General features: G+C 36.2%; 1 protein-coding gene across 1 annotated transcript; it reads right to left on the bottom strand.

The window, feature by feature from the left end:
• Positions 1-11,292: 11,292 nt before the first annotated feature.
• RtcB (RtcB RNA ligase) lies at positions 11,293-26,837 on the bottom strand. Its single transcript, XM_069846884.1, has 9 exons — positions 26,613-26,837; positions 25,998-26,193; positions 21,279-21,409; positions 20,450-20,576; positions 19,755-20,021; positions 17,959-18,134; positions 15,266-15,400; positions 14,859-15,023; positions 11,293-11,941 (listed from the first exon to the last, which is right to left on the bottom strand). The coding sequence occupies exons 1-9, from the start codon at positions 26,706-26,708 to the stop codon at positions 11,714-11,716; spliced, it is 1,521 nt and encodes a 506-aa protein (XP_069702985.1). The 5' UTR covers positions 26,709-26,837; the 3' UTR covers positions 11,293-11,713.
• Positions 26,838-27,464: the final 627 nt, after the last annotated feature.

The raw sequence follows: 27,464 nt of genomic DNA, 5'->3' as shown, positions 1-27,464 counted from the left end.
GATGGTGGTAAAATTCAAAAGTCAGGTAATCACATGGCTGATCCTCGGCCTCATCTCTTCAAACATCTTCTCGCTATTACGAAGTCCACTGACGCTAAATAACCCAGTAGTTGATATAGCTTCGTTAAATAACCGGCTAAAAATATATAAATTACTTTGGCCTAATTACTAACTTCATTCGGCAGACTAAACGACATTTCATACAAGTTGAGAGGATGCGAAGGCATTTTTTCCCCTTCTACTTGTCCCGAGTCCATCAGTAACAGAACGGTGGCTGTTACCTCTTATACCTGCAACCCCCCCCCCCCACCAAGTTGTACATTCTATAAAATAAAATATTAAATAAAGTACATAAGTGGATATAAAATACAGTGACACATATGTTTGACAATTACATGTTAGAGTATATTTTAGTGTCGTTCTTAAAATATTTCCAACTAATAATTAATTAAATTAAGGAATGTTAGTTTGTATTATGAAGCCCAGGGGGAGCGATACAGTTCAGATTGTCCCATTGTGTATGCTGTAAAGTAGTAACTAGCGGTGGAGAAAACATTTATCTTCTCCTGTCAGTAGGTTTTTAATGTCCCAATTGATATAAACAGCAATAAAATGAAATATAAACGCTTAGTATAGACTTTCGAAATATAGATTACCGGTAAACATTTTCAATAATAAAATTTCTCACTGTGTTGAAAGTCAATTAGTCGAACGTTAGTAAGATGGACAGTAGCATCTTCCCCTTCATTGATGGTAGAGAGTGTGAGTAGAGGGGAAGGCCTATCAACCAAACTGAAATGGGGTTTAGAGCCTATGCGACTGTGAAAGCACTGACGATAAAAAAAAATAGTTCTCAGCGATTCGTTCGATGCCAGTATCCTTAGCTTTAAAATACATTAAGAGTAGCAGCAGCGTAGGCAACAGTAACAACTAGGGTCTACTGCCAAAATTTTGGATGTAATAACATTTCAAATATAGAATAAATTTATAGGCATAAAGCGGGAATTTTAATTTTGATATAGGCCTACCGGTAATCAATCTTATTACATGGTTTTAGAGTAAAATAGTTGTCTTCATTTCAGGTGGCAACTATGACAAGCCTACTTCATTCTGGAGTCTCGTAGATCGTGCACCTCGAGCAAAATCGATTACAGCAAAACGATGTAGGCCTAGCTAAGTCTACACTTTTGCCTCGTTATGCTTCTCCTAGGTTGCTGACCTCTGATTTTAATTATTTTAACCAATTCGATTTTAGAGCAACTTTATCTAGAAATACAATAGGCCTAAGCCTATACTTATATTTTATTTTAATATCGACGAATTATCCAACAACATAATATTAGGTAGGCCTACATAATTATTTAATTTTTCTTTCCAGAGACCAGAATATTTCCTAGGCTACTATCTATCCCTATCTCCAGTCTAACTGCCAAGTTTGACGCGTTCCATGATACACATAGAAATTTTTTGCACAGCTTAGCTCTTACTTTATCTCAAAGTTATAGGCCTATATTAAAATTTGATTGTATTGCCTTGTAAACATTAAGAAAATTCTTTAGTCCCAAATTCGGCTATTTATTTAAACATCTAGATAAGTTATCTGCTACTTGTAGTGTATCCATCGCTGTGTTATCTTCCAACTATTTTCTCTGCGATATTACGAAGACAGACTACGGCAAAGGGGCGCGGCAGACAGCGCCATTGCTCTGTGGCACGACTTTGACGCCCGCCCATTCCCAGGGCTCTGTGCAGAAGCAACTTCATTCCCTGACCCAGATCCAGATCTACTGAAATCAGGCGCGGTCTTGCCCACCTTTTGGCTCCGCCTGCTCTCCTGCTCCAAAGTGCTCTACTTTAGCATACTAAGCACGCGTTTCGAGACTCATCTTCATTTCGAAAGCCGAATCGAGTCAATTGGAGTTGGCCCTCAAAATGAGAGAAGTTCAACCGATCAATTTAAAACGATACAATGGGAACGACGGCTGAGCTTTTGCAAGCTCTTTCTATTTCATATTTCTCTATTACTACAGTAGTAACAGTCAGACTAGTTCCGTTTTTCGTACTAGCTTGTTGCAACTCATCATTTGCTCACACAACTTCTTACCCTATTATGTTCTCCTACTATTACAGGAACATGAATTGCTGGAACGACCCCATTTCCGGTTGCGGTTGGACCGGTTTTCCGGAAATGGCCGTCGAGTCTGTCCGCCAATTTGACTTCAACCTCAAAATGGTTCTTCATTTCTCATAGTTTCCTATGAACAGGACGATTTCATTTTCAATGTATTTCATTCCCCACCTGCGACAGTATCATCCATGAATCCACATTCCTTTCTTCTGATTGGCTAATATATTTCGCGGGATTGTACGTCATTTGTTCCTCTTCAAGAACGCGTTCGTCATACCTCCTGATCTCTCATAACTCTCCATTCCCGAGAAGACATAATTTTCAGAGAAATGAGTGACGGGTGTTGGACGGGTGTTCAAATGTTGACATGTTTCTGACGGGCGACAGCTACAGAAGAAGAAAGGGAGGTTTAGTGTAGTTGAAGGTGGGATTCAGTCTTTTCACTACGTTGAAAACAAAATTTTACAGCATTAAAAGCTGCATGAATTAAATATTGTATTCGTTGTTGCAATACACAACAGACCTTATTCCGTCTGACATCTTTGATCTCTCAGAAGAAATCTTGCTAATAAGCAGCTAATAATAATAATATTGGTATCTACCCAAACTTACTGAGATCAATATCAATAACTTTTTCAGCGAAAGTTACAACATACGTTAGAAAAAATTATGTAAACTGTAATCCATTACATGTAATAACAGAATTACTGCCACAATTAAATATTCTAGCTATGATATTAATGAAGTCAATCATTGGGACACGCTACTTGAATATGAAGAAGAAAGTGGGGTGGTCAAGATGCGGGACGAAGAGATTTTCGTAGTTGTAACGTGATTGGTAGAATCGCCACGCCTACAAGCGAAGGTGTGGCAGAACTCAGCTCCGCCCCTCCCTTCCACGGATGTCGGCGTATGTGTGAAGAATTTGCGCCACCTCTATGCACTTCCTCTTATCCTATTATTAGCACACGCTTACGTATGGAGACAAACCAACGTCGCGGACTAAATAAATCTTGGAATGCCCGAGTCACGTGTTTCAGCCATGTTGTTCTCTTTCACATTTGTTTGTCGTTTTATACACGACCGTATCTAGTTTCTTATTGTTTTCCAAATTAAAATATTAGAATGCGTTACTCATTCTACTATGAATTTCTGTGTAGGTCTAGTTTGTTTTTTCCCTGTGAAATTTTAAATGTCTAATGATTTCATAGAAAAAGAAATACATTACATAGGCCTACCGGTACGCAGCTTTAAAAATTGAACTCGGTAATCTTTGCCAAACATATTTTATTCATATTATTCTGTCTTGGAACCCTCATGTGCTGCTTGCTCTTCTTTCTTTTGCCCATATGCTCCGCAATCTTCACGCTTTTAGTGATCAGTCAAGCAGATTAGCCGTTTGTAAACGACCCCAATAAATACGAGCCCTTTTTCACTCAATTTTTTTAATCACCTGGAGACGAAGATACGGTGCTAATCTTCGAAACACAGTAATTTCCATTTTGATCATTAGCAAAGCAGTAGGCTAATTTCAATCTACACCTTTCTAACACTAAGCCATTAGGCATTGACAAGTGGTGTGCTGGCAATAATTTAACAAAGGCCTCACAAAAAAAAAGGTGAGGCAGTCAGCGAAAAGAGATGGAGCAGGGAAAGGGGAAACAATGTTCTTTTTTCTCTTGTACGAAGGAGGAACCCGAAGAATTCCACTGCAATCTGAGGCTTATTGTGCTTACCACCCCTATTCTGTGAATAAATGGGTAGCACGCTGCACCGTGAATTGAACCCGGGCTATTGTATAAATGATATGTGAATTAATTGTGGCGAAATGAGTCCAAGGTCCAATGCCGAAATTTACTCAGCGATTCTCCTTTAATTGGTTGAGGGACAACCCTTAAAAAACACTAACCAGGTAACTTGTCCTAACCAGGATTTGAACCCGGGCCCGCTCGTTGCACGGTCAGACACGCTAATGTTTACTTTATAATAATGATAATACACGTATTGTGGGTCCCTATCACCATGGCATGGCGCGTCCTCAGGTTGCGGATAGAGGAGACGGCCTCCAGATATGGAGGGTAGCTGCGAATATATTGAATAAGCAGTTGTGGATAGCCGATGAGGGGTAGTCCTCCAGCTTGGGGTTGGACAAAGGGCTAACAACCCATCACCGTAAAAAAAACAGCTTGTTATGAAACCACACAATAAGCCTCGGAATAGGACTGATTCTCTGGCACAACCTAATCCAGATGTTTGAGATAGGAAGTGCATAGGCCTATTGCATCTAGAAATGCATATAGAGTGTTAGTTGGGAGGCCGGAGAGAAAAAGGTCTTTGGGGAGGCCGAGACACAGATGGGAGGATAATATTAAAATGGATTTAAGGAAGGTGGGATATGATGATAGAGACTGGATTAAAAAAAATTATAGTTTATTTAATGACGCTCGAAACTGCAGAGGTTATATCAGCATCGCCGGTGTGCCGGAATTTTGTCTCACAGGAGTTCTTTTACATGCCAGTAGATCTACTGACATGAGCCTGTTGCATTTAAACATACTTAAATGCCATCGGCCTGGGTCAGGATCAAACCTGCAATCTCGAGCATAGAAGCCCAGTGCTATACCAACTACGCTACCAAGGCCGACAAGACTGGATTAATCTTGCACAGGATAGGGACTGATGGCGGGCTTATGTGAGGGCAGCAATGAAGCTCCGGGTTCCTTAAAAGCCATAAGTAAGCAGGCCTAATAATAATAATAATAATAATAATAATAATAATAATAATAATAATAATACCTTTAAAGTAGGTTCCAAACTGCCATTTTGTTCACCGATGGGTTTATCTCAGCTGCAGGATGCAATAGTGAGGCGGTAATTTCTCAACCAGAATAGTACGAACAGGACCGCGTTCTGTTCTTTCATAGCTTTGCCAAGGTTTAATACAAGGGTTGTTTGAGAAGTTCATAACCTGACATAGAAATTAAACTACGATTATTCTGAAACAATCTTCATTTCTCAACATAATCACCCCTGAGATTCACACACTGCAATGCCGCTATCCCTTCTTGTACAGAGGTTTCTCAAGGTCTGCAAAAAAAAAAAAAGCCGTCAGCTGCTGTGATAACCAATCTCTTTATTTGACGAAAATTTCTTTCCAGTCAAGTGAGTTTTGAGCTTGGGAAAAGAAAGAAGTCTGAGGGTGGGAGATCTGGTGAGTAGGGGATGCCGCAACAATTCGAACAGTAGTTCGTGTAGTTCAGCAACCGTGATTTCAGACATGTGAACAGGTGCATTGTTGTGATGAAACAACATTTCCTTCTTGGTCATACTTTTCCTCTTCTCGCGAATTTTCCCTTTCACTTGATGCAGGAGATTTCAATAATATTCTCCGAATATTGTTCTCCCCTTAGAATCCCAGACGACGGACGCCATAATTTTCCCAGTTGATTGAACAGCTTTTGCTTTCATTGGAGGCGTAGAATCACTGTGCCTCCAATGTTTCAGTTGATGTTTTGTCTCTGGTATGTAGTAGTGGATCCATGTTGCATCAGTGGTCACAAACCGCCCCAAAAAATTGTACATACTTTTCTCGAATTGAGCCAGACAATCCCTCGAAATGTGACATCAGACGTGCTTTCTTTCAGTGTTAACAAATACGGAAACCACCTTGTGTTGACCTTGGACATGCCCAAGGCATTGACTTAGATGTGGCACACCTGTTCAGTTGAGATATGCATAACCTCGCTAAATTTCCCGCACTCTCAATTGACGGTCATTCAACACCATATCGTGGATTTTTTCTACGATTTCTTCACTTGTTGTTGTTACTGGACGTCCACTGCAGGGGTTGTCTTCCACACTCTTTCAGACATGTTTAAATAGTGCCACTCATTTTTTCACAATGGAAAATGCTGGAGCCGATTCCCCCAGTGTAGCATCCATGGCTCCTTTAATTTCTATTAGACTCATTCCCCTTTTTTACGAAATATTTGAGCTGTTGAGAGCAGGAATGGTGTAAGTCAAAATTGGGTAATGAGGTTTAAAATAAAAGTTCTGTAAAATACAGCGCAAAGTAGCAATTAATATGTCCTTCGTGCTATCTACTGACTACTAATAGTTTAAATAAATTGAATATTAATTGCTACTTTGCGCTGAATTTTACAGAATGTTTACTTTAACCCTCATTACCCATTTTTGACTTACACCACTTCTGCGCTCAACAGCTCATTTAATGACAGCAAGGACCTCGATATTTTCCATTTTTGCCAATCTGTTTGTCGCAGTAACTTCAAAATTAAACTATATAAAATGACAAAGAAAGTTAACAGAAAATTACGATTTTTCATACTTGATCTAATGTAAAATGGCCGTTCACAATGGCGGCATTGTTGCCACGTTTTGAATGCCATCTACTGTATGTGTCAGGCTTATGAACTTTTCAAACACACTTTGTAGTCATTAAACTGGATTAACGGGAGACTATAAGCTTACTTCTTTCACACGTGTCAGTGTCACTCATTACCTTACATTAAAGCCTCTTTTAATTTCTGCTCTGTTAATGGTGTCAAAATTCGCATTTTTTGGGGGTGTAGGTGGGAGCATTAGCTGTAGTTAATGACAAAGGAACATTGTTCTTTCCTGTTAAGTTATCCTTCACATAATCACGGAAATTATGATTATAAAAGCGACTTGAAGCATTTGAAATGTGGAAATGGAGAAGAATGGTCAAATTGACAGGAAGTCAACAAACAAGTTATATCAGCTAATTGCTTTAAAGTTAATAGCTGAGAACAAGACTGTTCAAAGTCCAAATTGTTTTTCATTGTGTTCCATGTCTTTGTCTGCATATAGGTATGAGTCAAACAAAATAAAAATATTCCTCTTCATAAGCTTGCTATGAGGGTATTTCAAACTGTTCCATGTCCAGCTCTGAAAGTCAGAAATTTAAATATAAGTCCCGTCGCTCTAATTTCCAGCAGCTAATCACGTTGCAGGTCGGCTACATTTAAACGTGTGCGTCTTGTGATTCACTTATGAAGACGTAATTAATTTCTGAAGGCTCGATAAATACTTAATATAATCGCCCGCCATTTGGGCTCTTTCGTTGGCGTTCGCAGAAAGCACATGAGGATGTTATTTGCCACTCAATTATTTGCTGAATTACAGTGAATTTGATTTATTATCATAGGAGCTACGACATGATAATGTTTAACAGTGTGGCAAATAGATTCCTCGTATGGTAGCTCGGCAATGTAAGAACAAAAATGGCGAATGATACTACCTACCTAGACTTTATAGAGCCTTCACTTTCTAAGACGTAAGAAGAGGAGGAGTCACGCCGGGAATAACAGCGTCGCGACTTATAGCGCTCCTGGAAGGGGGGGGGGGATAAAATAAAATAGACTTGGAACAGTCTGCTTCTCAGCCATCGAAGTTCAATGCTCTGTTGGTCAAGCTGATGTGTACATCTGTTATCAGGCAGTACATTTCACTTGATATGTGTCAGAGGAAGAACTGAGTAGCTTATTTTCAAAATGACCCTTGTCCATTCTCATAACTTTGTGGGAAATCACAAAAAAAAAAAAAAACGTTCTTAAGTCTAAATTTTCTTACCAGCTAGGCAAGAGACATTATGAAACCAAACGGTTTGAGTGCATTTAGAATCAAATGAGAACATGAGACTTTGATTCCAAAGCTGGAACTAATATTTTGTCGCAATATTACTGTGGACAAGAGTCAGTTTGATTCCAATAGCCACTTTTAACACAAGATTTTAGTGGTTTAGAGAGCATTATGAAGCCAAATCATGACAATTGTATATAGAGTTATAGTTGAAGAATGCATGAACACAGGAAGCTCAAGTCTTATATGTTTCCAGTTCAGTCAGTATTAATGTTTAATGCATATTTAGTAATACAGTAATTTTTTTTTAACTGTGGATAACAAAAAATAGGAATAAAAGCAAATAATTTTATTAGGAAGTGCTAGTAACTCAAGTTACATTTTGTCCATAAGTGTAAATTATTGTTGTTCAAATGCCTAGACATTTGGTGCTCCAGTATTCTTGAGGTATAGAATTTTCTCCGTAAGTGTAAATTAGTGACTATTATGTTTTGTTACACAGTGATTCGTAAATCTTAGTGAAAAATATAGAAAAATAAAACTTTTTTTTACCAATTCTCTTTTATAATATTGCTACCTGAGGTGTTTTTCTTACTTCATTACATGATGTACGATGTCCCTAACATTTTCAATTATCACTGCATACACAATGACAAATTTTATTTCAAAAAAACTTTAAATTCAAAGGTGTTACATATAATATAAACCCAACTCCACTTCTTTGATATCAAGTTTCTTATCAATTTTGTAAAACATTCTGTCCCCTTCCATTTCAACAGCTGATGTAGATAAATCTGGTTCAGTTTTATTCTTTCACATATGATGTGTTTTTTCATTGCTTTTAAAAGCAACCCATAACTGCCAGCACTCGTGAGACACATTATTTTAACGTAATCATCTACAGAACTTTGCAACATATTTGAAGCTTTGGTTATACTATCATCAAATTTGACTAACATTATAAAAGTCCCTACTTCAATATCCGTAGACATTAATTCACCCCCTCCCCCTTCTTTGAAAGAAACTCTTATCTGCTGACTCATCAGTTTTTGCACCATGCACCAAAGAATTCTTAGAAACAGACTTTGAAGTCGAAGGGCTGATACCTATCTGATAATCATATCTGCTCTCCTTGCTTAAAAAGAAGATAGCAACTTTTCCTTATGTGATGGCCTGAATGCAGTATACGTGTGTTAGATCTATCCCTTTTTATGGTTGTGGCACTTTCAAACATCGTACGTAAATTGTGTCTGCCATGATACATTGAAGCGATCAAACACACAGGCCTGGTAGACCAAATCTTAAAACTTTGCGGGGCTGACACACATTGGAAGCAATTTTGTTTCTTGCTTTCTAATTTCAAGAACTTTAACATTTCATTAAGTGCAATATTTAAGGAAAATTCCATCTAAATGTCGTCGTAACTAACGTTACATATGCGCAACTCAAGCTATTGCCACTCACGTTACACAGTTTCAGATTTCAAAACAGGCTCTTGTGTATAATAGCAACAATGCATTTTTTGAAGCTATGATTGAAGATAAGGTTAGATACTAGAGGACTAAAGAAGAAGAGATAGATGTGATTATTAATACATCTATGTAAAAATAAATTTTCGTAACTGATGTTAAGCTGAAGATAGTTGTATTTCAACTCTCATCGTAAGCAATATGGATACGTAATATTCAAGTCTAAACATGTTATAACTCACCTTAAGCCACTATCTCTCTGTTTATAATAATATGTGTATAATATAAGTCTCTGAAGCAGATAATTTTGCACACCAAAAGAGTTGGTTGTAAACTAGCAAGCACTAATGATCACCAAACTACCGGTAACTCGAGGAAAAATAAAAGAATAGCACATTTACAGAAGAAAATACGAGGCGGATTCAGGAAATAACGACCGTTCGCGCATACCCGCCACGCAGCTGACTCCCCTTCCTTGTTTGAAGGTCAACTGGCTTCCTTAACATGTGTTCTCATAATGTTGTGAGTATTGGTTGCAACAAGTCGCCATTGTGCATTTTGTGTTACTTCAAAATGAACGACGTGATTGATAATCCCGCCGACTGTGGGGTGAGGAGTGTGATTCGATTTTTGAATGCCCGACATGTGAAACCTGCAGAAATTTACCGGCAATTGAAAGAAGTGTATGGTGATACTGTAATGAATGAAAGAAATGTGAGAAAATGGTGCGAAATGTTCAACAATGGGCGAACAAATGTCCACGATGAAACTCGACCCGGACGCCCATCACTCATCACAGAAGACCTGAAGACTAAAGTGAACGACAGAATCTTGCAAGACAGGCGCACATCACTCGACGAATTGCATATTGCCTTTCCTGACATTTTTCGTTCTTTGCTTGGTGAAATTGTGTCGCAACATCTTGGCTACCACAAAATCTGTGCACGATGGGTTCCACGGCAACTGAGTGACCAACACAAAACTCAGAGAATGGCCTCAGCATTGACATTCTTGATGCGATATCACACAGATGGAGACGCCTTTCTTGATCAAATTGTGACTGGTGATGAGACCTGGGTGTCTCACAACACCCCAGAGACCAAGCGCCAATCACGTCAGTGGCATCATCCCTCATCACCCAAGAAAATTCAAACAGACTCTCTCAACACAAAAAGTCATGGCTACTGTCTTTTGGGATCGCAAAAGTGTTCTTTTGCTGGATTTCATGCCAAAAGGCACTACGATCAATGCAAATCGTTATTGTGAGACTTTACGAAAACTACGGCGAGCCATCCAAAACAAGAGGCGAGGAATGCTTTCGAGAGGAGTTGTGCTTCTTCACGACAACGCCCGCCCGCACACTGCTGCTTCAACTCGAGAATTGCTGGATCAATTCGGTTGGGAAATCTTTGATCATCCGCCCTATAGTCCAGGCCTTGCTCCTAGCGATTTTCACCTTTTCACTAAGCTGAAAGACTTTCTGGGTGGTACGCGTTTTGGAAGTGATGAAGAGTTGAAGAAGACAGTGAACACCTGGCTTAATGAACTGGCGGCAGAGGAGTATAACACAGGAATTCTAAAGCTAGTGAACAGATACGACAAATGTTTAAATGTAGGTGGTGATTATGTAGAGAAGTAAAGGAAGCTTCAGTTATGTAACAGACTTTGTTTTTTCAAATAAATATATATTTTTTAATTATTACAACAAAACGGTCGTTATTTCCTGGATCCCCCTCGTATATTAATGTTGTCAAAGTTCACTTCATATACTTCAAAGAAATATGAAAATTTCAGACAAAATGATGATTTTAAAATTCAGTGCTTTTGTCCTTAATTTTGTGGAATGACCCATTTGCATAAACTTTCGCTTGCTGTTATAAGTATTAGTTTTTAAATTTAAAATCACATATTTTAATTTTAAACTTCATTAATTTGCTCTACCAGTTGATCCATCACACGTTCCTTTATTGAAGTAGGAAATAACTGAAAATTTCAATGCAAAAAATGAGAGGGAACTGAGTCAGTATGAAAAATCACAATATACAGTATTATGAAAGGGACAATAAAATGCGATGATTGTATACACTTTTATTGACACTTCTGAACTGAAATAAACAGGTATACAGTACAATACTCTTATGAAAAAAAATTAGAGACAATAATTACAAAACAGTCTTGGAGGTCTTAAATTCATTTCAATACTTTAAGTCAGGTTAATCAGCTTACAGATTCCTTTAGTAAGAAACAAGAAAAGACGGGGAAGGGGATTAATTTTCCACAGGTTACTAAATGAATATTCTTAACCTCTTTGAGGTAGTGTGAGTATTCTGAGAAAGATAATCATTTTATGATACATTTCTTTCATTGTGGCTGCTTGCAGACTGCAGTAGGAATTACCACAAACATACATGTAAATTAGTAATTTTAGAATTTAGAATAAATCTTGTATGGTATACCAAAAGAACCCGTACCACTGACTTAATATCACAGGTTATTAACCCTTGATAACAGCTATTGGCCTTAGCTTTATACACTTCTTGCTGATCCCAGCTGCATGGCAAGTGTCGACAACGTCAGTTACATTCTTATATGATTCAGGAGCTTCTTCCATAACCAGTTTGGGTGATGCAACACGAATTGAGATTCCCATTTCCTCCAATTTGTTGAGTACAACCTGGTAATCAAGATTTCGTCTTGACTTTGCCCTCGAAAGTGCACGTCCCTAGAAAAGAAAGAAGCATTTATATTAAAAGCGCTTCAATAAGATAATAATAAAGTTGTCTGGTGGACCAGATAATTTAAATCTGTCCTTTCTTCAATTTCTGGCCTCAGAGCACTGAAATAATATTTTAAAAAGTTGGGAAGGTTTGGAGTGAAGCCTCATATAAGAGAGAGGCTGAATTTCTATACTCCGTTCCATACTGCAAATCTAGTCTTTCAGGTAAAGCTTCCTGTAAAGCAGATTTGAATAATTTCAAGGGAAAAATTGTTCCGGGGCCGGGTATCGATCCCGGGACCTCTGGTTGAACGTACCAGCGCTCTGCCAACTGAGCCACCCGGGAACTCCACCCGACACCGTCTCAACTTTTCCCTCTATATCCACACAACTCGCGTGAGCTGACGAAACACCAGAGACCCACATCGAGTGCACACAAACTCTGTGTGACTTGGAATTGTGGTTCTCTGTTAACGTACACAGTGACGTATATATTATGCAAATCTAGTCTTTCAGGTAAAGCTTCCTGTAAAGCAGATTTGAATAATTTCAAGGGAAAAATTGTTCCGGGGCCGGGTATCGATCCTGGGACCTCTGGTTGAATGTACCAGCGCTCTGCCAACTGAGCCACCCGGGAATCCACCCGACACCGTCTCAACTTTTCCCTTTATATCCACACAACTCGCGTGGGCTGACGAAATGCCAGAGACCCACATCGAGTGCACACAAACTCTGTGTGACTTGGAATTGTGGTTCTCTGTTAACGTATACAGTGACGTATATATTATGCAAATCTCGTCTTTCAGGTAAAGCTGCCTGTAAAGCAGATTTGAATAATTTCAAGGGAAAAATTGTTCCGGGGTCGGGTATCGATCCCGGGACCTCTGGTTGAACGTACCAGCGCTCTGCCAATTGAGCCACCCGGGAACTCCACCCGACACCGTCGCAACTTTTCCCTCTATATCCACACAACTCACGTGGGCTGACAAAATGCCAGAGACCCACATCGAGCGCACACAAACTCTGTGTGACTTGGAATTGTGGTTCTCTGTTAACGTACACAGTGACGTATATATTATGCAAATCTAGTCTTTCAGGTAAAGCTTCCTGTAAAGCAGATTTGAATAATTTCAAGGGAAAAATTGTTCCGGGGCCGGGTATCGATCCTGGGACCTCTGGTTGAACATACCAGCCCTCTGCCAACTGAGCCACCCATTCCATACTGTCTTACAGGCAAAGTAAACATTGCTGGTAGAGGAAGGGAAAAAGATAATTACTACTCAACCAATGGCAGAGGTTACATTCCAGATTTATCTTGAAGTTGAGGAGAGGCAGAATGCTTCAGACAGCCCAACTTGAAGATAAGCATAGGAACGTTACACACTATTGTAGAAAAAAATACTTTGGCAGATTATATATTATAATGTAAAGGTAGATCAATCCTGTAAGTGGAGTATATTGTCCAGAGTGCCTCGGTAGCTCAGTCGGCAGAGTGCTGGTTTGTGTGACTGAGGACTCGTATTCAAATTCTGATGTTGGTAAAGTCGTATTTGTGGTGAACAAGTTTCTTGAAGTTCTTCTCAAGGTTCTGCCATTTCCCTCGATCATTCCATCTTCACTTTCCATTTCAACAATATCTACCCAAAATGGTGCAAGGTGATGTAGTATTGCGACTGGTGCACACATGGCATCAGTCTAAATACACTCTTGGGTGATGAAAGGACATTCTAATGGGACTTTATTAGATAGAGTCTACGTGGCTGAATTGACAGATACATCATGAATCATGATATCTTAAAAAAATGGCCATTTGTGCTCAACAACCATTTCTACATAAAAGAGTGTGGTAAGACACAATAAATCTATTTGAGCCTGCAATACTAGCTTTCAGGATGCTTCTCCATATAGGAAAGACGAGGGGAATTGTTTGTGTGAGTGAAATTTTGTTGATTCTCTGAACTTATTTTTACGTGAAAAATTGACTATCCTATTGCGTGATCACAGAAGCTTCACTGCGTGTAATCGTTTTCAAACAGGAAGGGGAAAAGCAATAGTGGCTTATTAATGAGGAGAGGTCAAAATTGGATTTCACGTAAATCTGAAATATCAGAAAGTTTAGGAAGTTGTATCTATCTTCATATTCAGGTGAAAAAGATGGGCAGCGATTCTACTCCTACTTTTGTGATCAGTTGTAACAGCTTCTCAGCAATGAAAGAAGATAAATAGAAATTTTTTGTTATGAATATCTAGGAGTTTCAATAATTTTTACTATTTTTCACTCTGAAATTATACACCGAACTTAAGTCACTTTGTTGTTATTGTTGTTTTCTAATGCCAGGCGTTTGACAATAAAGTCATTTGACCTCTTGCACTCCAATATTTTTCAAAGATATTATCATGGCCAGCCACTGAAGCACAGATTTTGAGGTGTTCCGAATCCATTTCTTGGTTTGAGTTGCACAATGGGCAGTTAGGGGACTGATATATTCCAATTCTATGCAGGTGTTTGGCCAAACAATCATGGCCTGTTGCCAATCTAAATGCAGCTACAGACGATTTGCGTGGTAAATCGGGAATTAACTGTGGATTATGATGCAGAGAGTTCCATTTTTTCCCTTGGGATTGTGTTATCAAATTTTGTTTGTTGAAGTCTAAGTATGTAGATTTAATAAATCTCTTCACAGAGTAATACGTAGATTTAGTAACAGGTCTGTAAGTAGCAGTGCTGCCCTTCTTTGCTAAAGCATCCGCATTCTCATTTCCCAGGATTCCACAATGGGATGGTATCCATTGGAATACAATTCTTTTATTGAGTGATATTAATTGAGAGAGCATTTTAGTTATTTCTGCTGTTTGAGATGAAGGTGTGTGTTTAGAGACTATTGATAGAATAGCTGCTTTGTGCTGGCAACTATTTACTTACAGCTCCATGGCAAGTAGAACCAAACGTTTCTTGCATTCCTTGTTCAGTGCCTGTGAGAACGTAGCTGCAGGTTCCCATAGTCCCACCAATCAGTACAGGCTGTCCAGTCAATTGGTAGTCCACAGGAATCAAAGGATGATGTGGGGGAAAAGCACGCGTAGATCCCTGAATAAGATAAGTAATTACTTTTCAAATCAACTATCTTTAAAACATGTACTAGATGTCACTATCCATAGGACTATTTTATGAGAAAGTAAAACACTATAAAAATTTATACACACATATAAACTAATTTCAGAGTTAAGAACTAATGTAATGAATCACTATTGTAGAAATTATATTTAATTCTCTCATTCCTGTCGAAGTCTAGGAACTTAAATGATCATTAAGTACAAAATGTAACCTACCTTCCTATGTACCAACAGCGTCTTCTGTTTTCCATCCACAATATGCTCTTCAATTTTTGCAATATTATGCGAGACATCATATATGACATGCATGTCCAAATCGTCTGGTGTTAAGTGAAACTGTTTTGCAAATGCCTACAAAATATTATAGAAAAATTTAATGAAAATATACATTAAAAAGTTCAAAACAATTTATTTATATATAATTTGAATGCAGTTATAGCACATTCTAGTGTATATAGTCACGAAGCTCAATATGTAGTAAATATGCATCCATAGATAGTTGCTAACCACTAGGATCGCTACTATCGCCTCATTACAGACAATGCGAAATAGTACCGGCACAGTCTATTGTTCCTAGCACTCTCACAACTCAAGCTTCGTGACTGTATATACAGTGAAACTTGTGTAATTCGAACGTTTTTAATTCGAATTATTCTTTATTTCGAAGTTTTCCTTTGTCCCCTTGAATTTCCTATGGAAACAGTGCATAAATATCGTCTTTTATTCGAACATAATTTTGTTTAATTCGAAGAAAAAAAATCCAGAATGGACATGAGTTTTACAGTGAAATGTGGCAAAGGCGGAACGAGCCAGTACTATGACAAATTGACCTGACCATAGGGGTTGGAGGCTGGAACCGGGAATGCATTGTATCTCCTTTTCGGAGAAAGTGGTCCCAGTGCGGGTTGACAACCCTTGGAGTGTCATTCACCTCGAAAGTACAGTTACCGTACTCAGTTAAAACGGTCACTGTGCATTGCTTTTCACAAACTCCGAAACCCCGATCTTTCACTTCCGAGAGCTAAGAAGATTCATTGAGGGACACCAAAATGTGCATGGTTCTCTGTTTGATGCATTAAATAAACTGGAGGACTTTACAGTAACCCAGCAAATCAATAGAAAGAAGCAGACTAAAATCACATCCTACTTAACAAAGGCCTAGTAAGGTATGTTTTTTTTAACTACTGTATGTGTTGTGCATAAATGTTTACTAATTACCGTACTGTATTTATGTAATAGGCCTATCATTATACAGCACTATATTTTCTTGTATTATAATACCCTGTTGCCTTGAAATTTTATAGTAATACATAGTACATACAGTACACTTGTAGTTTGCCTTCTGCAGTACCATTTTTTTAATTCGAATTTTTCCATAATTCGAATTTTTTCTTATGCCCTTCAGATTCGAATTACACAAGTTTCACTGTACTAGACTATGGTTATAGTATACATTATTGCAATAAGTAATAAGGACTTATGTCACTTCCTTTCACATAAGTTGTTTCAACAAACCTTATGAATGTACATTTTAACAAGTCTTTAAAAAAAAAAAAAAAAAAAAAAAAAAAACGCGCGCGCGCGCACACACACACACACACACGCACGCACGCGCACGCACACACACGAGTAACGGTTAGCGTGAATGGCCGTGAAACTAGGTAGCCCAGGTTCGATTTCCGGTCAGGGCAAGATACCTGGTTGAAGTTTTTTTCGGGGTTTTCCCTCAACTCAATATAAGCAAATGCTGGGTAATGTTCAGTGCTGGACCCCGGACCCATTTCACCGGCATTATCACTTTCATCTTATTCAGATGCTAAATAACCTAAGATGTTGATAAAGCATCGTAAAATAACATACTAAAATAAAAAAAAAAACACACACACACATGCGCGCGCACGTATTTTGTTGCAAACAATATATTATTTTAATAACAATGAAGAAAAGTAATTTTGGGAACACCAGCTCCCTCAAATAATCTCCTATGTGACTTTCGACATCATAACTGCAGTCTTGCCTGAATATCAGATAGCCTTTCCTCTATTAATACTCTTCTTACTTCTTTCGTCTAATCCAAAAACCTTATTATGCTACTTCTGATAGAGTGCATGAACATACTGTATGTATTGGTTGGTACAGAAGAATTTCGATATCTGTGACGAAACTTAAGAAAAAGCACATTTTAATACGTTTGACAGAGTTTTTGTTCTGTAAATAAGTTTCCACCAAAATAATTCTCTGCCCAATACTGTACAAAACAGCTGTATTACATGACTGGATGGTCACGTGTTCCTGCTTCTCCATAAGGTTGAATCAGATAATATGGGAGCAGAGGCTGATAGCTTAATGTAATGACGCACACTGTAACCAGTCCCAAACTGTAAATGTATCTTTATGTAGTTGCTTATGAATAATAAATATAATTAATCAGAGGTAAAGGATGCATAAGCTTTAACCAATCTAAATTCTGTGAATCTAAAACATCTCTCTCCCTGGGAATAACAACATTTTTCATAAAAGTCACAAACATACTCAGTATATTTCAACACAATTATAATTATTACGTATTTATATTAGCATAGAGGTGTAAAACTCCTTGTAAACCATTACTCTTTCCAATTTTTTGGGAGGTTATTTTACAATGCTTTATCAACTGCTATGATTATGTAGCATCTGAATGAAATGAAGGTGATAATGCCGGTGAAATGAATCCAGGGTCCAGTGCTGAAAGTTACCCAGCATTTGCTCTTAATGAGTTGAGGGAAAACCCCAGAAAAACCTCAACCAGGTAACTTGTCCCAACCAGGATTTGAACCTGGGTCTGCTTGTTTCACGGTCAGGCATGCTAACCATTACTCCACAGCGGTGGACTTACCTCTATAACTTCATTATATCAGACACACAATTACCTGTCTGCTAAGGAAAGTCATAGAGCTTCGATTAACCCATGCAAAATTAGCAGCAGCTGCCATTGATTTCAGGTAGTCCTGGCCTTCGGGAGATTTGATGTGGGCACAGGCTAGTTGCCGGTCATTTGTCTCAATGTTATCACGTTTCATGGCTTTCTCCATCTGCACTAAGGCATCTGAAACACAAATGATTTACACTCGATTCTTAGGTTACCTACTTCACATCAAAGGCAATGCCAAAATTGTTATTTTCTGTATTTTATGATTACTGTAAAATTTTACAAAAATACGCCCAACTTCTCTAAAGATTAAAAAAAAGAAATCTATGATTTAATTCTACTTACTAGCGGTAGAAGATCTAGCACCAAAAAAAAAAAAAAAAAAAAAAAAAAAAAAAAAGCATTTTATACAATCATACACAAAAACACAAAAATATTTTAAAACAAAAACTATTTAATTTAAATGATTTAATAATGAGTAATTTATGTAAATGAGAATGAAAGAAAAAAAACAGAAATACTTCCTGAAAATATATCTCACACACTCTTCATCCATCATAAATATCACAATGGGGATTGAACCTTCTTCTCTCTACTGAAATTACGACTACCAATGAAAGAATGAATGAATTTATTTATTCATTTAAAATACTTAGTGACAGGGAAAAAGCAAAAGAAAAAAAGAAAATATCTTTCTACACCATAAATATTACAAAATCTATTGGAAACTGAAGAGTTGTTTGCTGACCCTCACCATGAATGAATGAATAAATAAATAAATAGATGCAAAGAAAAGAAGAGCAGGTGAAAAAAAGAGGAGGAAGGTGGGGCATACATGTGTGTCCTGATTAAGTTTTTCGAGTTTTTTAACAATTCAGTTCCTTTATTATTTTGCGAATGATATTAATGCTTATAGTTTAATTTCTGAACTATTATTAAAAAAAATTACATAAGACCCTGCTTCATGGTTCATTCATATGTAACAAATGTTTATTACTATCAACAGTAACAAGATATCTTTCATGGATTACCTCCTCTGTCTGGACTTCGGCAAATTTACAACGAAAGAAATATAAATTTCCCTTAACAAAACTTTTCTCTAAGTCGATATTACTTCAGCTATCTGAAGTTATTTTATTTTACATGCTACAAAAAATCACTTCTGAAGTTAAGTCAGCTATTAAAGACATTGTATCAACGACTAGGATAATTAGTGTCAATAGAATTAGCAATAGGGAGACAACATGAGACCTAGGATTCACTATTGGATTACTTGACATTTGCTCTACAGTTGGGGAAACATCAGGAAAAAAAACCAACAAGGTAATCAGTCCAAGCGGGAATCGAACCCATGCCCAAGTGCAGCTCCTGATCAGAAGGCAAACTTGCTACCACCTGAGCTACACTGGTGGCCTGAAGTGAAGTTTCACTGTTGTGTTTTTTTAATTTGAAAAAAAAAGACCCATTCATCGTTTTACTAAAAATTATTATTTTTCACTAAAAAATTAAGCTATTATTTTTCACGTGCATCATTCCTGATAATTTAATTGTAGATACTGAATATGAACAAAATCCGTACAATAGTTTATGCCATTTTTGCAGTATCACTGACAGTACAAATATGAATTTACATGAAAATCTCAAAATCGACTTTTCATAGCATCACAATGCTTTCCCTATATATTTCATATAATGAGAAGATAAAGAAATAAAGGGGAAGAAGAAGAAAACAAAAAGAGGGTGAAAAAAGAAATTAAAAACAGCAATAGAAAATCAAAAGACGATTCTTTTTTAAACCTGTAGCAACTTGATGTCCAAATCCTCGGCTGCCAGAATGGATCATGACACAGATCTGTCCTTGCATTTCAATACCCATCTTACTAGCAGCCCATTTGTCATAGATTTCATCAACGACTTGTATCTCAGCATAGTGATTTCCTGCTCCCAGTGTTCCCAGCTGTGGCAGTCCTCGTTTCTTGGCTCGCATGCTCACTTTTGATGGGTCTGCATTTAACATCCTGCCATATTCCTCACAGTGCTCCTTATCTTCTGCCCAAATGTATCCTGAATAGAGAGAGGAAATGTAGAGAATAAGGAAATACACCACACACATTGCCTCCTGAAATATTGTTTCTTTCTTTTGTATTATTTACATGTGTATAACACATTGCTGCCCTAATGGCTCAAGTATCAACTTTTCACAACAGAGATCTCAATAAAATTCAAATTCTGGCGAGTAGGAGTGGATTTTGTGATGTACAGAAAATATTATCACAGATTTTCTCGAACTCTCCTGCGTCCCTTGATGTCACTCCACTATTATTATAAATAGATTTCTCTCCACGGGGCGTACTGCATGTAATGTCTAAGATAGCAAAATGATCTACAACTCTGGCATGTTATTTCTAAAGGAGGATGCTTAAGTCAGTGAAATTCGCAATGCACTTGTCATTTGGAAGGGACGGAAAATGTATACATTACAATGTACAAACCTTCTCGTAAAGACCAGTCCATGCCCATTTCAAGAGCTTCTTCCAGATCTCTAGCATTCATGGGGATGATGCCCTTGGATCCAACTCCCACTGGTATGTGATCAAACATGCTCTGTGCCAACTGCTCCTAGATTTAATAATAATAATAATAATAATAATAATAATAATAATAATAATAATAATAATAATAATAATAATATTGATATTTTGTAATAAGTGATATATCACAATGCTATTAATAATTTCAGTATTATGACAACTGAAAGAATCAAGCAGATGTTGATTGTCACAGTAATCTGGTCTTCCCCTCTCCTGATAATCAATCTTCAGGTACCTTTATGATTTCGCCAGTAAATTATATTTCACATTGCCAAACAACTTTTAGTAATTTACAATCAAATGCCAGAATTATTTAACATTCTTACTGTGGACATTCTGATCATCATATCATTGCTTGTAAAGTACTTAATACCATTAAGTGCAACTCGTGATTTCATCCAAACTCAGTGGCAAATTGACTGTTTGCTGTAATAATTTCCAAGTTAACTTCATGGCACTGTAAAACTGTTCTTTCTCTGTTAACCACGAAGTCTGAGTTGCAAGTAAGCAATAGATATTATATGGGAAGCACTGACAATTATTTTGATGTAAGTTTTAAATAGCCTACAATATCTATTCAGAACACTTTTACATGCACGTGTTATTTTTAAAACATTTTCCTTTCAATTTAGCAGTCAACACTTTAAGTGCTGAGTTACCTTCTTATATCCTCTTCTAAACTGAATATTCCAGTGATGCCAGCTAATTATAAATAGAATATTTTACTCACTTTAACTGGTAGGACATCTTTTTCATGGAGATTTGTCCTCAACAGCCGTACTCCACAATTGATGTCAAATCCTACCCCACCAGGAGACACTACTGATTTAGGATCATTCATATCAAATGCTGCCATATTTCCTGTAGTAAAATTAGAATTAATTATTATAAGTTGTTTGTCGTAGTCATGCTTTGGTTGATTCTTATTTCTGAATACTGTATAATCTAATTTCACTAAAAGGCTACTGCATACGCATTTTTTGTAACTTCACTTTCGGGAAACAAGCTTTGTATTTTCCACGTCTCGTTTTAAGATTCAAAATTCTGTCCAAGACTCACTTTTCTAATCTCTTCACATTGATAACATCGAGAACTGGCAGGTCCTGTGAAACTTGTAATGAACAACGTCTTCGAGTACAACAACTGTTCTGTGTAACAGGCTCCATGAAACTATTTATAAATTTATCATTCTTTAAAATTATTTACGGGGTGAAGAAGGGATAGTGACGCGAAACATACAGCCTCTCCTATCCAAATGCCATCCTCACCTTCCCGTGGTCCACCCTGTTTCTACCAACGAGGAAATGGCGACCGAGTCACAGTGGTATAACTGTTTCATCAAATGCAGAGGAAATGCTGCATTACAAGCCTGTCCAGAGGCTAAAAGTGGCAGCCCCACTACTGGACTACCTAACGATAAGGCTAGTAACCTATCTTAGGGAAAACTACATTACTTTCAAGCCTCAAACAAGCAGTATAAGGATAGATAATTTGATGACAACCCAGAGCAAGTCAACGGTTAAACGAAATTGGAAAAAACAAAATATGTTCACATACGCTACTTGGAATGTTAGAGGGATCAATCATAAAGAAGAAGAACTAGATGAAATATTGAATAAAAAGCAGATTAAAATAGCAGCAATAACAGAAACAAAAAAGAAACTAAAAGGTACAACTGAAACAAAAAACTACATAATCATATATAATGGTGTTAATAAGAAGACAAGAGCACAGGCCGGAGTAATGATTTGGATTCATAAATCAATAAAAAACAAAATAAACAATTATACATACTGGAATGAAAGAATATTAGAAGTACAACTCCAGATAGGAAGAGGCAAACTAACTTTCTTTAGTCTTTATGCTCCAGAGGAAGGAAGAGTTGAAGAAACTGAATTGTTTTATGCCCAGTTGCAAGAAATTTTGAATAAAGTAAATAAAAATAATTACATATTATTAGCCGGAGATTTAAACGGTAGAATAGGCAACATCGAAATAAAAAATACCATAGGAAAATTTGGAGAACCTACCATAAACAATAATGGAGAAAAAGTAAGAGATTTTGTATTATACAATGAAATGAAAATCATGAATTCATTTTACAACCATAAAGATATTCATATGTATACATGGTCAGCACGTGGCTCAAAATCTATCATAGATTATTTTATAGCAAATAGAAAATTATCCGAATTGTTTTTAGATGTCAAGGTCTTCAGAGGAAGTGACATTGGATCAGATCATTACCTTGTATTAGCAAAAGTGAGATATACACCAAGATGGCTACATTTAACAAAGATAAATTCCCCCAAAAAAGAATTAATGCGTTACAAAATTAGATTAATCCATGACGACAGTGTACGCTGGCTTTATCAAAAAAGACTTGAACAAAAAATGTTAGAAATACCTGAAGATGAAGACATTCACAAAGAATGGGAAAATATTAAAACTCAAATATCACAGGCAGCCACGGAGAGCATCGGAAAATATAAGGCTTTCACACAAAAGAAAAAATTAAGATCTTGGGATGATGAAATTAAGAAGATCATAAAAAATAAAAATATAGCTTATAGAAAATACCTTCAAACAAAATCCGTTAATGATGAAATAGATTATAAACATAAAAGGGCGATAGCTAACAGAGAAATTAGAAAACGACACAGGCAATCATGGAAAGAGTTTATATCTTTTTTAGAAACTGACATTTATAAAATGAAACCCAATACATATAAAATTTTAAAATACATGAACAGAGACATAAAGGAATCCGCCAAGATAAACCCTTGCCCCAAAATAGAAACATTCCTAGACTTTTACAAAAACTTATGGAACAATCCTACTTTTGATTCAAAATTCTGGGACACAAAAAACCCAGATGAACAATGCATTACAAAAGAAGAACTACAAGAAGCATTAAAGAAGACGAAAAATAGTAAATCACCTGGAGAAGATAACCTAAATTCAGAATTGTATAAATATGCAGGAGATCTATTTCAAGAAAGATTACTAAGATTTCTAAACAGAATATATCTGACTGCCACTTTACCGGAAGAATGGAAAAATAGTGTAATTATTCCCATATATAAAACAGGAGATAAACAGAATGTTGAAAACTATAGAGGGATTAGTATCCTCAACACATGTTATAAGATATTTAGTAGGATTTTAAATGAAAAATTAAAAAAACATGCTGAAACTTTCCTTCTGGAGTGTCAAAATGGCTTTAGAAAAGGAAGATCATGTGTAGATCCATTATTTAGTATCAAACTATTGTTGGAAAAAAGAAGAGAATTTAATTTAGAAACCCATATAGCTTTTATTGATTTTGTGAAAGCTTTTGATAAAGTCCGAAGAGACCTTTTATTCGACATATTACAAGAAAAATATATTCCAAATTTGCTATTCCAAAATATAATAGAAATCTACACGGACAGCAAAATAAGTGTCAAAATAAATAACTGTATATCCGAAAGAAAATTAGTTAATAATGGAGTTCGACAAGGTTGTCCACTATCACCAACTTTATTTAATATTTATATAAATGAAATTATTTTAAAATGGAATCAAATCTACACATCAGGAATCAAAATAACCAGTGCTCTAACATTAAATACCTTACTCTATGCCGATGATCAAGTCATAATTTCCAATTCAGAGGATAATTTACAAAGAGGATTGTATACATTAAATGAAATATTAAAAGATTTTGGGATGGAAATTTCAGCACAAAAATCAAAAGTAATGGCATTTTTAGGACAAGACCCAGTGAGAAGTAAGATAATACACAATAACCAATGCCTCGAACAAGTGCAAAATTTCAATTATCTGGGTTGTGAAATATCTTATCAAAATGAAAAAGATGTGAACAAGAAAATTACCAAATTTACACAAATTCTAGGAATAATAAACAATACATTAAAAGCTAAATTAGTACAAAAATCTACAAGAATAAAAATATATAATACACTAGCATTACCCACCCTTCTATACGGAAGCGAGATTTGGACATTAAAGAAAAAAGACATGAACAGAATCAAAGCAACGGAAATGAAATTTTTCAGGAGAACAGCAGGATATACTCTTTTAGACCGAAAAAGGAATGAAGAAATTTTAGAACAATTAGAAGTAGAGTCAGTAGAAGAAAAAATCACCAGATACAAATTCAATTGGCTAGATCATGTAAGAAGAATGGAAAATTCAAGAATCCCAAAAATTATGATGCAATATAAACCTAGAGGACATCGTCGACCAGGAAGACCGTTAAGAAGACTGCTAGATGGGGCCGAAACAGGTCTACAGAGGCCTAATTCGTGAAGGATGATGATGATGATAAAATTATTTACTCATTCATATTTTAATAATGATGACGATGATGATGATGATGATGATGATGATGATAATAACAACAATAACAATACATATAAGCCCTATTTTCCATTATCTTAATACAAGATATAGAATTTAATAAGCTAATTTAGCAATATTTGAGTCTATACTTAAGTATGCCTTGGTTTGAGGAAGAAGTGCTAAATCACATCTTATTCTGTTGTCTCTGCTTGAAAAAAGAACAATTAAAATTTGTTCGTCAAAACCTGTTGATTAACCAACACATTTGATTTTTCCACAATTTTTTATATAGAACAAATTTACAGTTTAACTTTGTTGAACTTTTTCATAAGTCTCCTAGCAAATTACCCCTTTGTTAATGAAATAAAATAACCTAGTTCCCCTTTCTGTTTTTGTATGTCTCACAGCTTATTGACTTTGAGGATTATTATAAGCTGTATGATAAAAAAAAAAAACAAATATCTGCTAAGCTTAGATCACGTTTATTAGCTTTCTGTTACACATAAAATACTATTAAACTCATAGGAGACATATCTATGTCAGATTTGCTTAAAACTGTACAAAACAAAATGTTTCTTTTTTGTACTTTGTTCCAGGACAGTACGGTAGTATTTCTGTTATTTCTGTAATATGTTCCGCATTGTCGACTGATTCTCAACAAAGAATGCATGTACCCTGGACCAAATAACAGAAAACCGAAGGTGTTTTTAAAGACAAATAAGGATGTAATGAAGATACATTATTTTTTGAATTTGTGCCCTGGACCAAAGAACAGAAATCAACAGAATTTTCTCTATTACTTAAAGCAAAGCCGACAAATATACATGATCAAGTCTCCTATCAACCTCTAAAGTATAAATGGCTGAAGATAAGGATTTATATAGTGCATAAACATTCTGAATTTGTCTACAGTGGATCTAATTCTATATGAAATGGACACTGATCACATTTGCATGGGGATAAAGTGCAGGAATATATAATTTTTAATTAAAATATAATACTGGTACTCTTTTAGAGTGCATAATGTTACCTCTACAAATCTGTTGGGTGTGGTATTTTATAACTACCAATAAAAAGAGACCAAAAATAAATTATAGTTTACCAATGGCAAATCCATAGCCTGAATGCACATCAGGAAGGCCTACGGAACGCCCAACAATTCCTGGCAATGCAGCAACATTAGCTATCTGCTTCACACCTGGAAGGAAGCCTCCAACCATACCCGGACGACATGAATTTCTCAATTCATCCAACATAAGTTTCTCTAGGTGATTATTAACATAAAAAACGCCTTCAACCTGAAAAAATGTTGATTTCATTTTCATTTAATTTATTGTATTTCATAGATTTTACATTGACATTGAAGTTTTAAGATGTGGAACAAGTCGAGAATTATACATTTTTTGGGCGAATGACTTTCTTTGTAATAATGTGAATTATTTGTATGATTAAGATGCGGTCTTTATAAAAACTTATTGGTACCCTTGTTTCTTTAAAATTGGCCGAATGTGTCATTATGCACATTGTCATATTGGGTACATTTACTGTGTAGGCGTACTTATTTTTGTACAAAACGCTAAACAAATATAATACAACATTGCTACCATATTTATGTGGCTTAACAAATAATGTAAGCAAGAGCATATAAAATGGAAAACATAAGGCATAACATAACCTCGCCGGTTACAAATTTGACACATCACTACGTCAAACATACATTCATATTTGGTTGAAACCCCTTCTTAATCCTCCAGCAGTTAGGATTTATTTTCTCCAAGTATTTGAGCTCTTCATTGTATTGGCGTACAACCATTTTCGATCAAAACGTTAAATTATTTGTAATAATAACAATTTATTCTACACCCTACACGTTCGACACGAGGCTAAGCACAACTCCACAGTCCACACTGCATCCAATATAGCAATGTTGCAATACCACAGAACTGACAGAACATAGAATACAAATTATAATATACCAGCAACATCAATAGTGTTATTTACCAAAAACGCCTACAAGAGCGCTAGCAGCGTTGCTGTGCTGGTTTTACGGAGACATTATTGTAGTTAGCAATCGCTAAATGTATTTCAACTTTAATAATGAAATTTGCTTAATTTATTGTGATAGTGTTTAAATAGATTTTATTGACGTATTAAAGTATATACATTTTTAATAGACTTGATTGATTGTTCAGCGCTGTATATAGTTCTATATAAATCTATGATAAAATAAATACATAACAATAAATAAATAACAAGGAGGAGGTCAGTTAATTTATAGGTCCTTCTATGACAAAAAAAAATAATGTTTGAAAACAATTATTTGGTACATTTATGAAATAAAATTATAAATGTTCTTCATCAGATGAAATGGAAGAAAACTGCACTTGATTCTTGAGGATCGGGTGGATCTTTTCTCGAGAGGAAAGAAAGCTGCTTCTGAATCATTGTTAAGTTGTGAGAAGAATGTTTTTTGCCTGCCTACCACCTGCCTACGGATGAATTAGTGTATAATCAGCCTTCGCTGATGACCTTGCTTTAATTGGTAGCACTAAAGCAAATGCTACATCGT

This window comes from Periplaneta americana, chromosome 15, assembly GCF_040183065.1.
Source record: "Periplaneta americana isolate PAMFEO1 chromosome 15, P.americana_PAMFEO1_priV1, whole genome shotgun sequence".
NCBI lineage: Eukaryota > Metazoa > Arthropoda > Insecta > Blattodea > Blattidae > Periplaneta > Periplaneta americana.
Note: the sequence above shows the minus strand (reverse complement) of the source record. Positions and strands in the feature narration are given on the sequence as shown.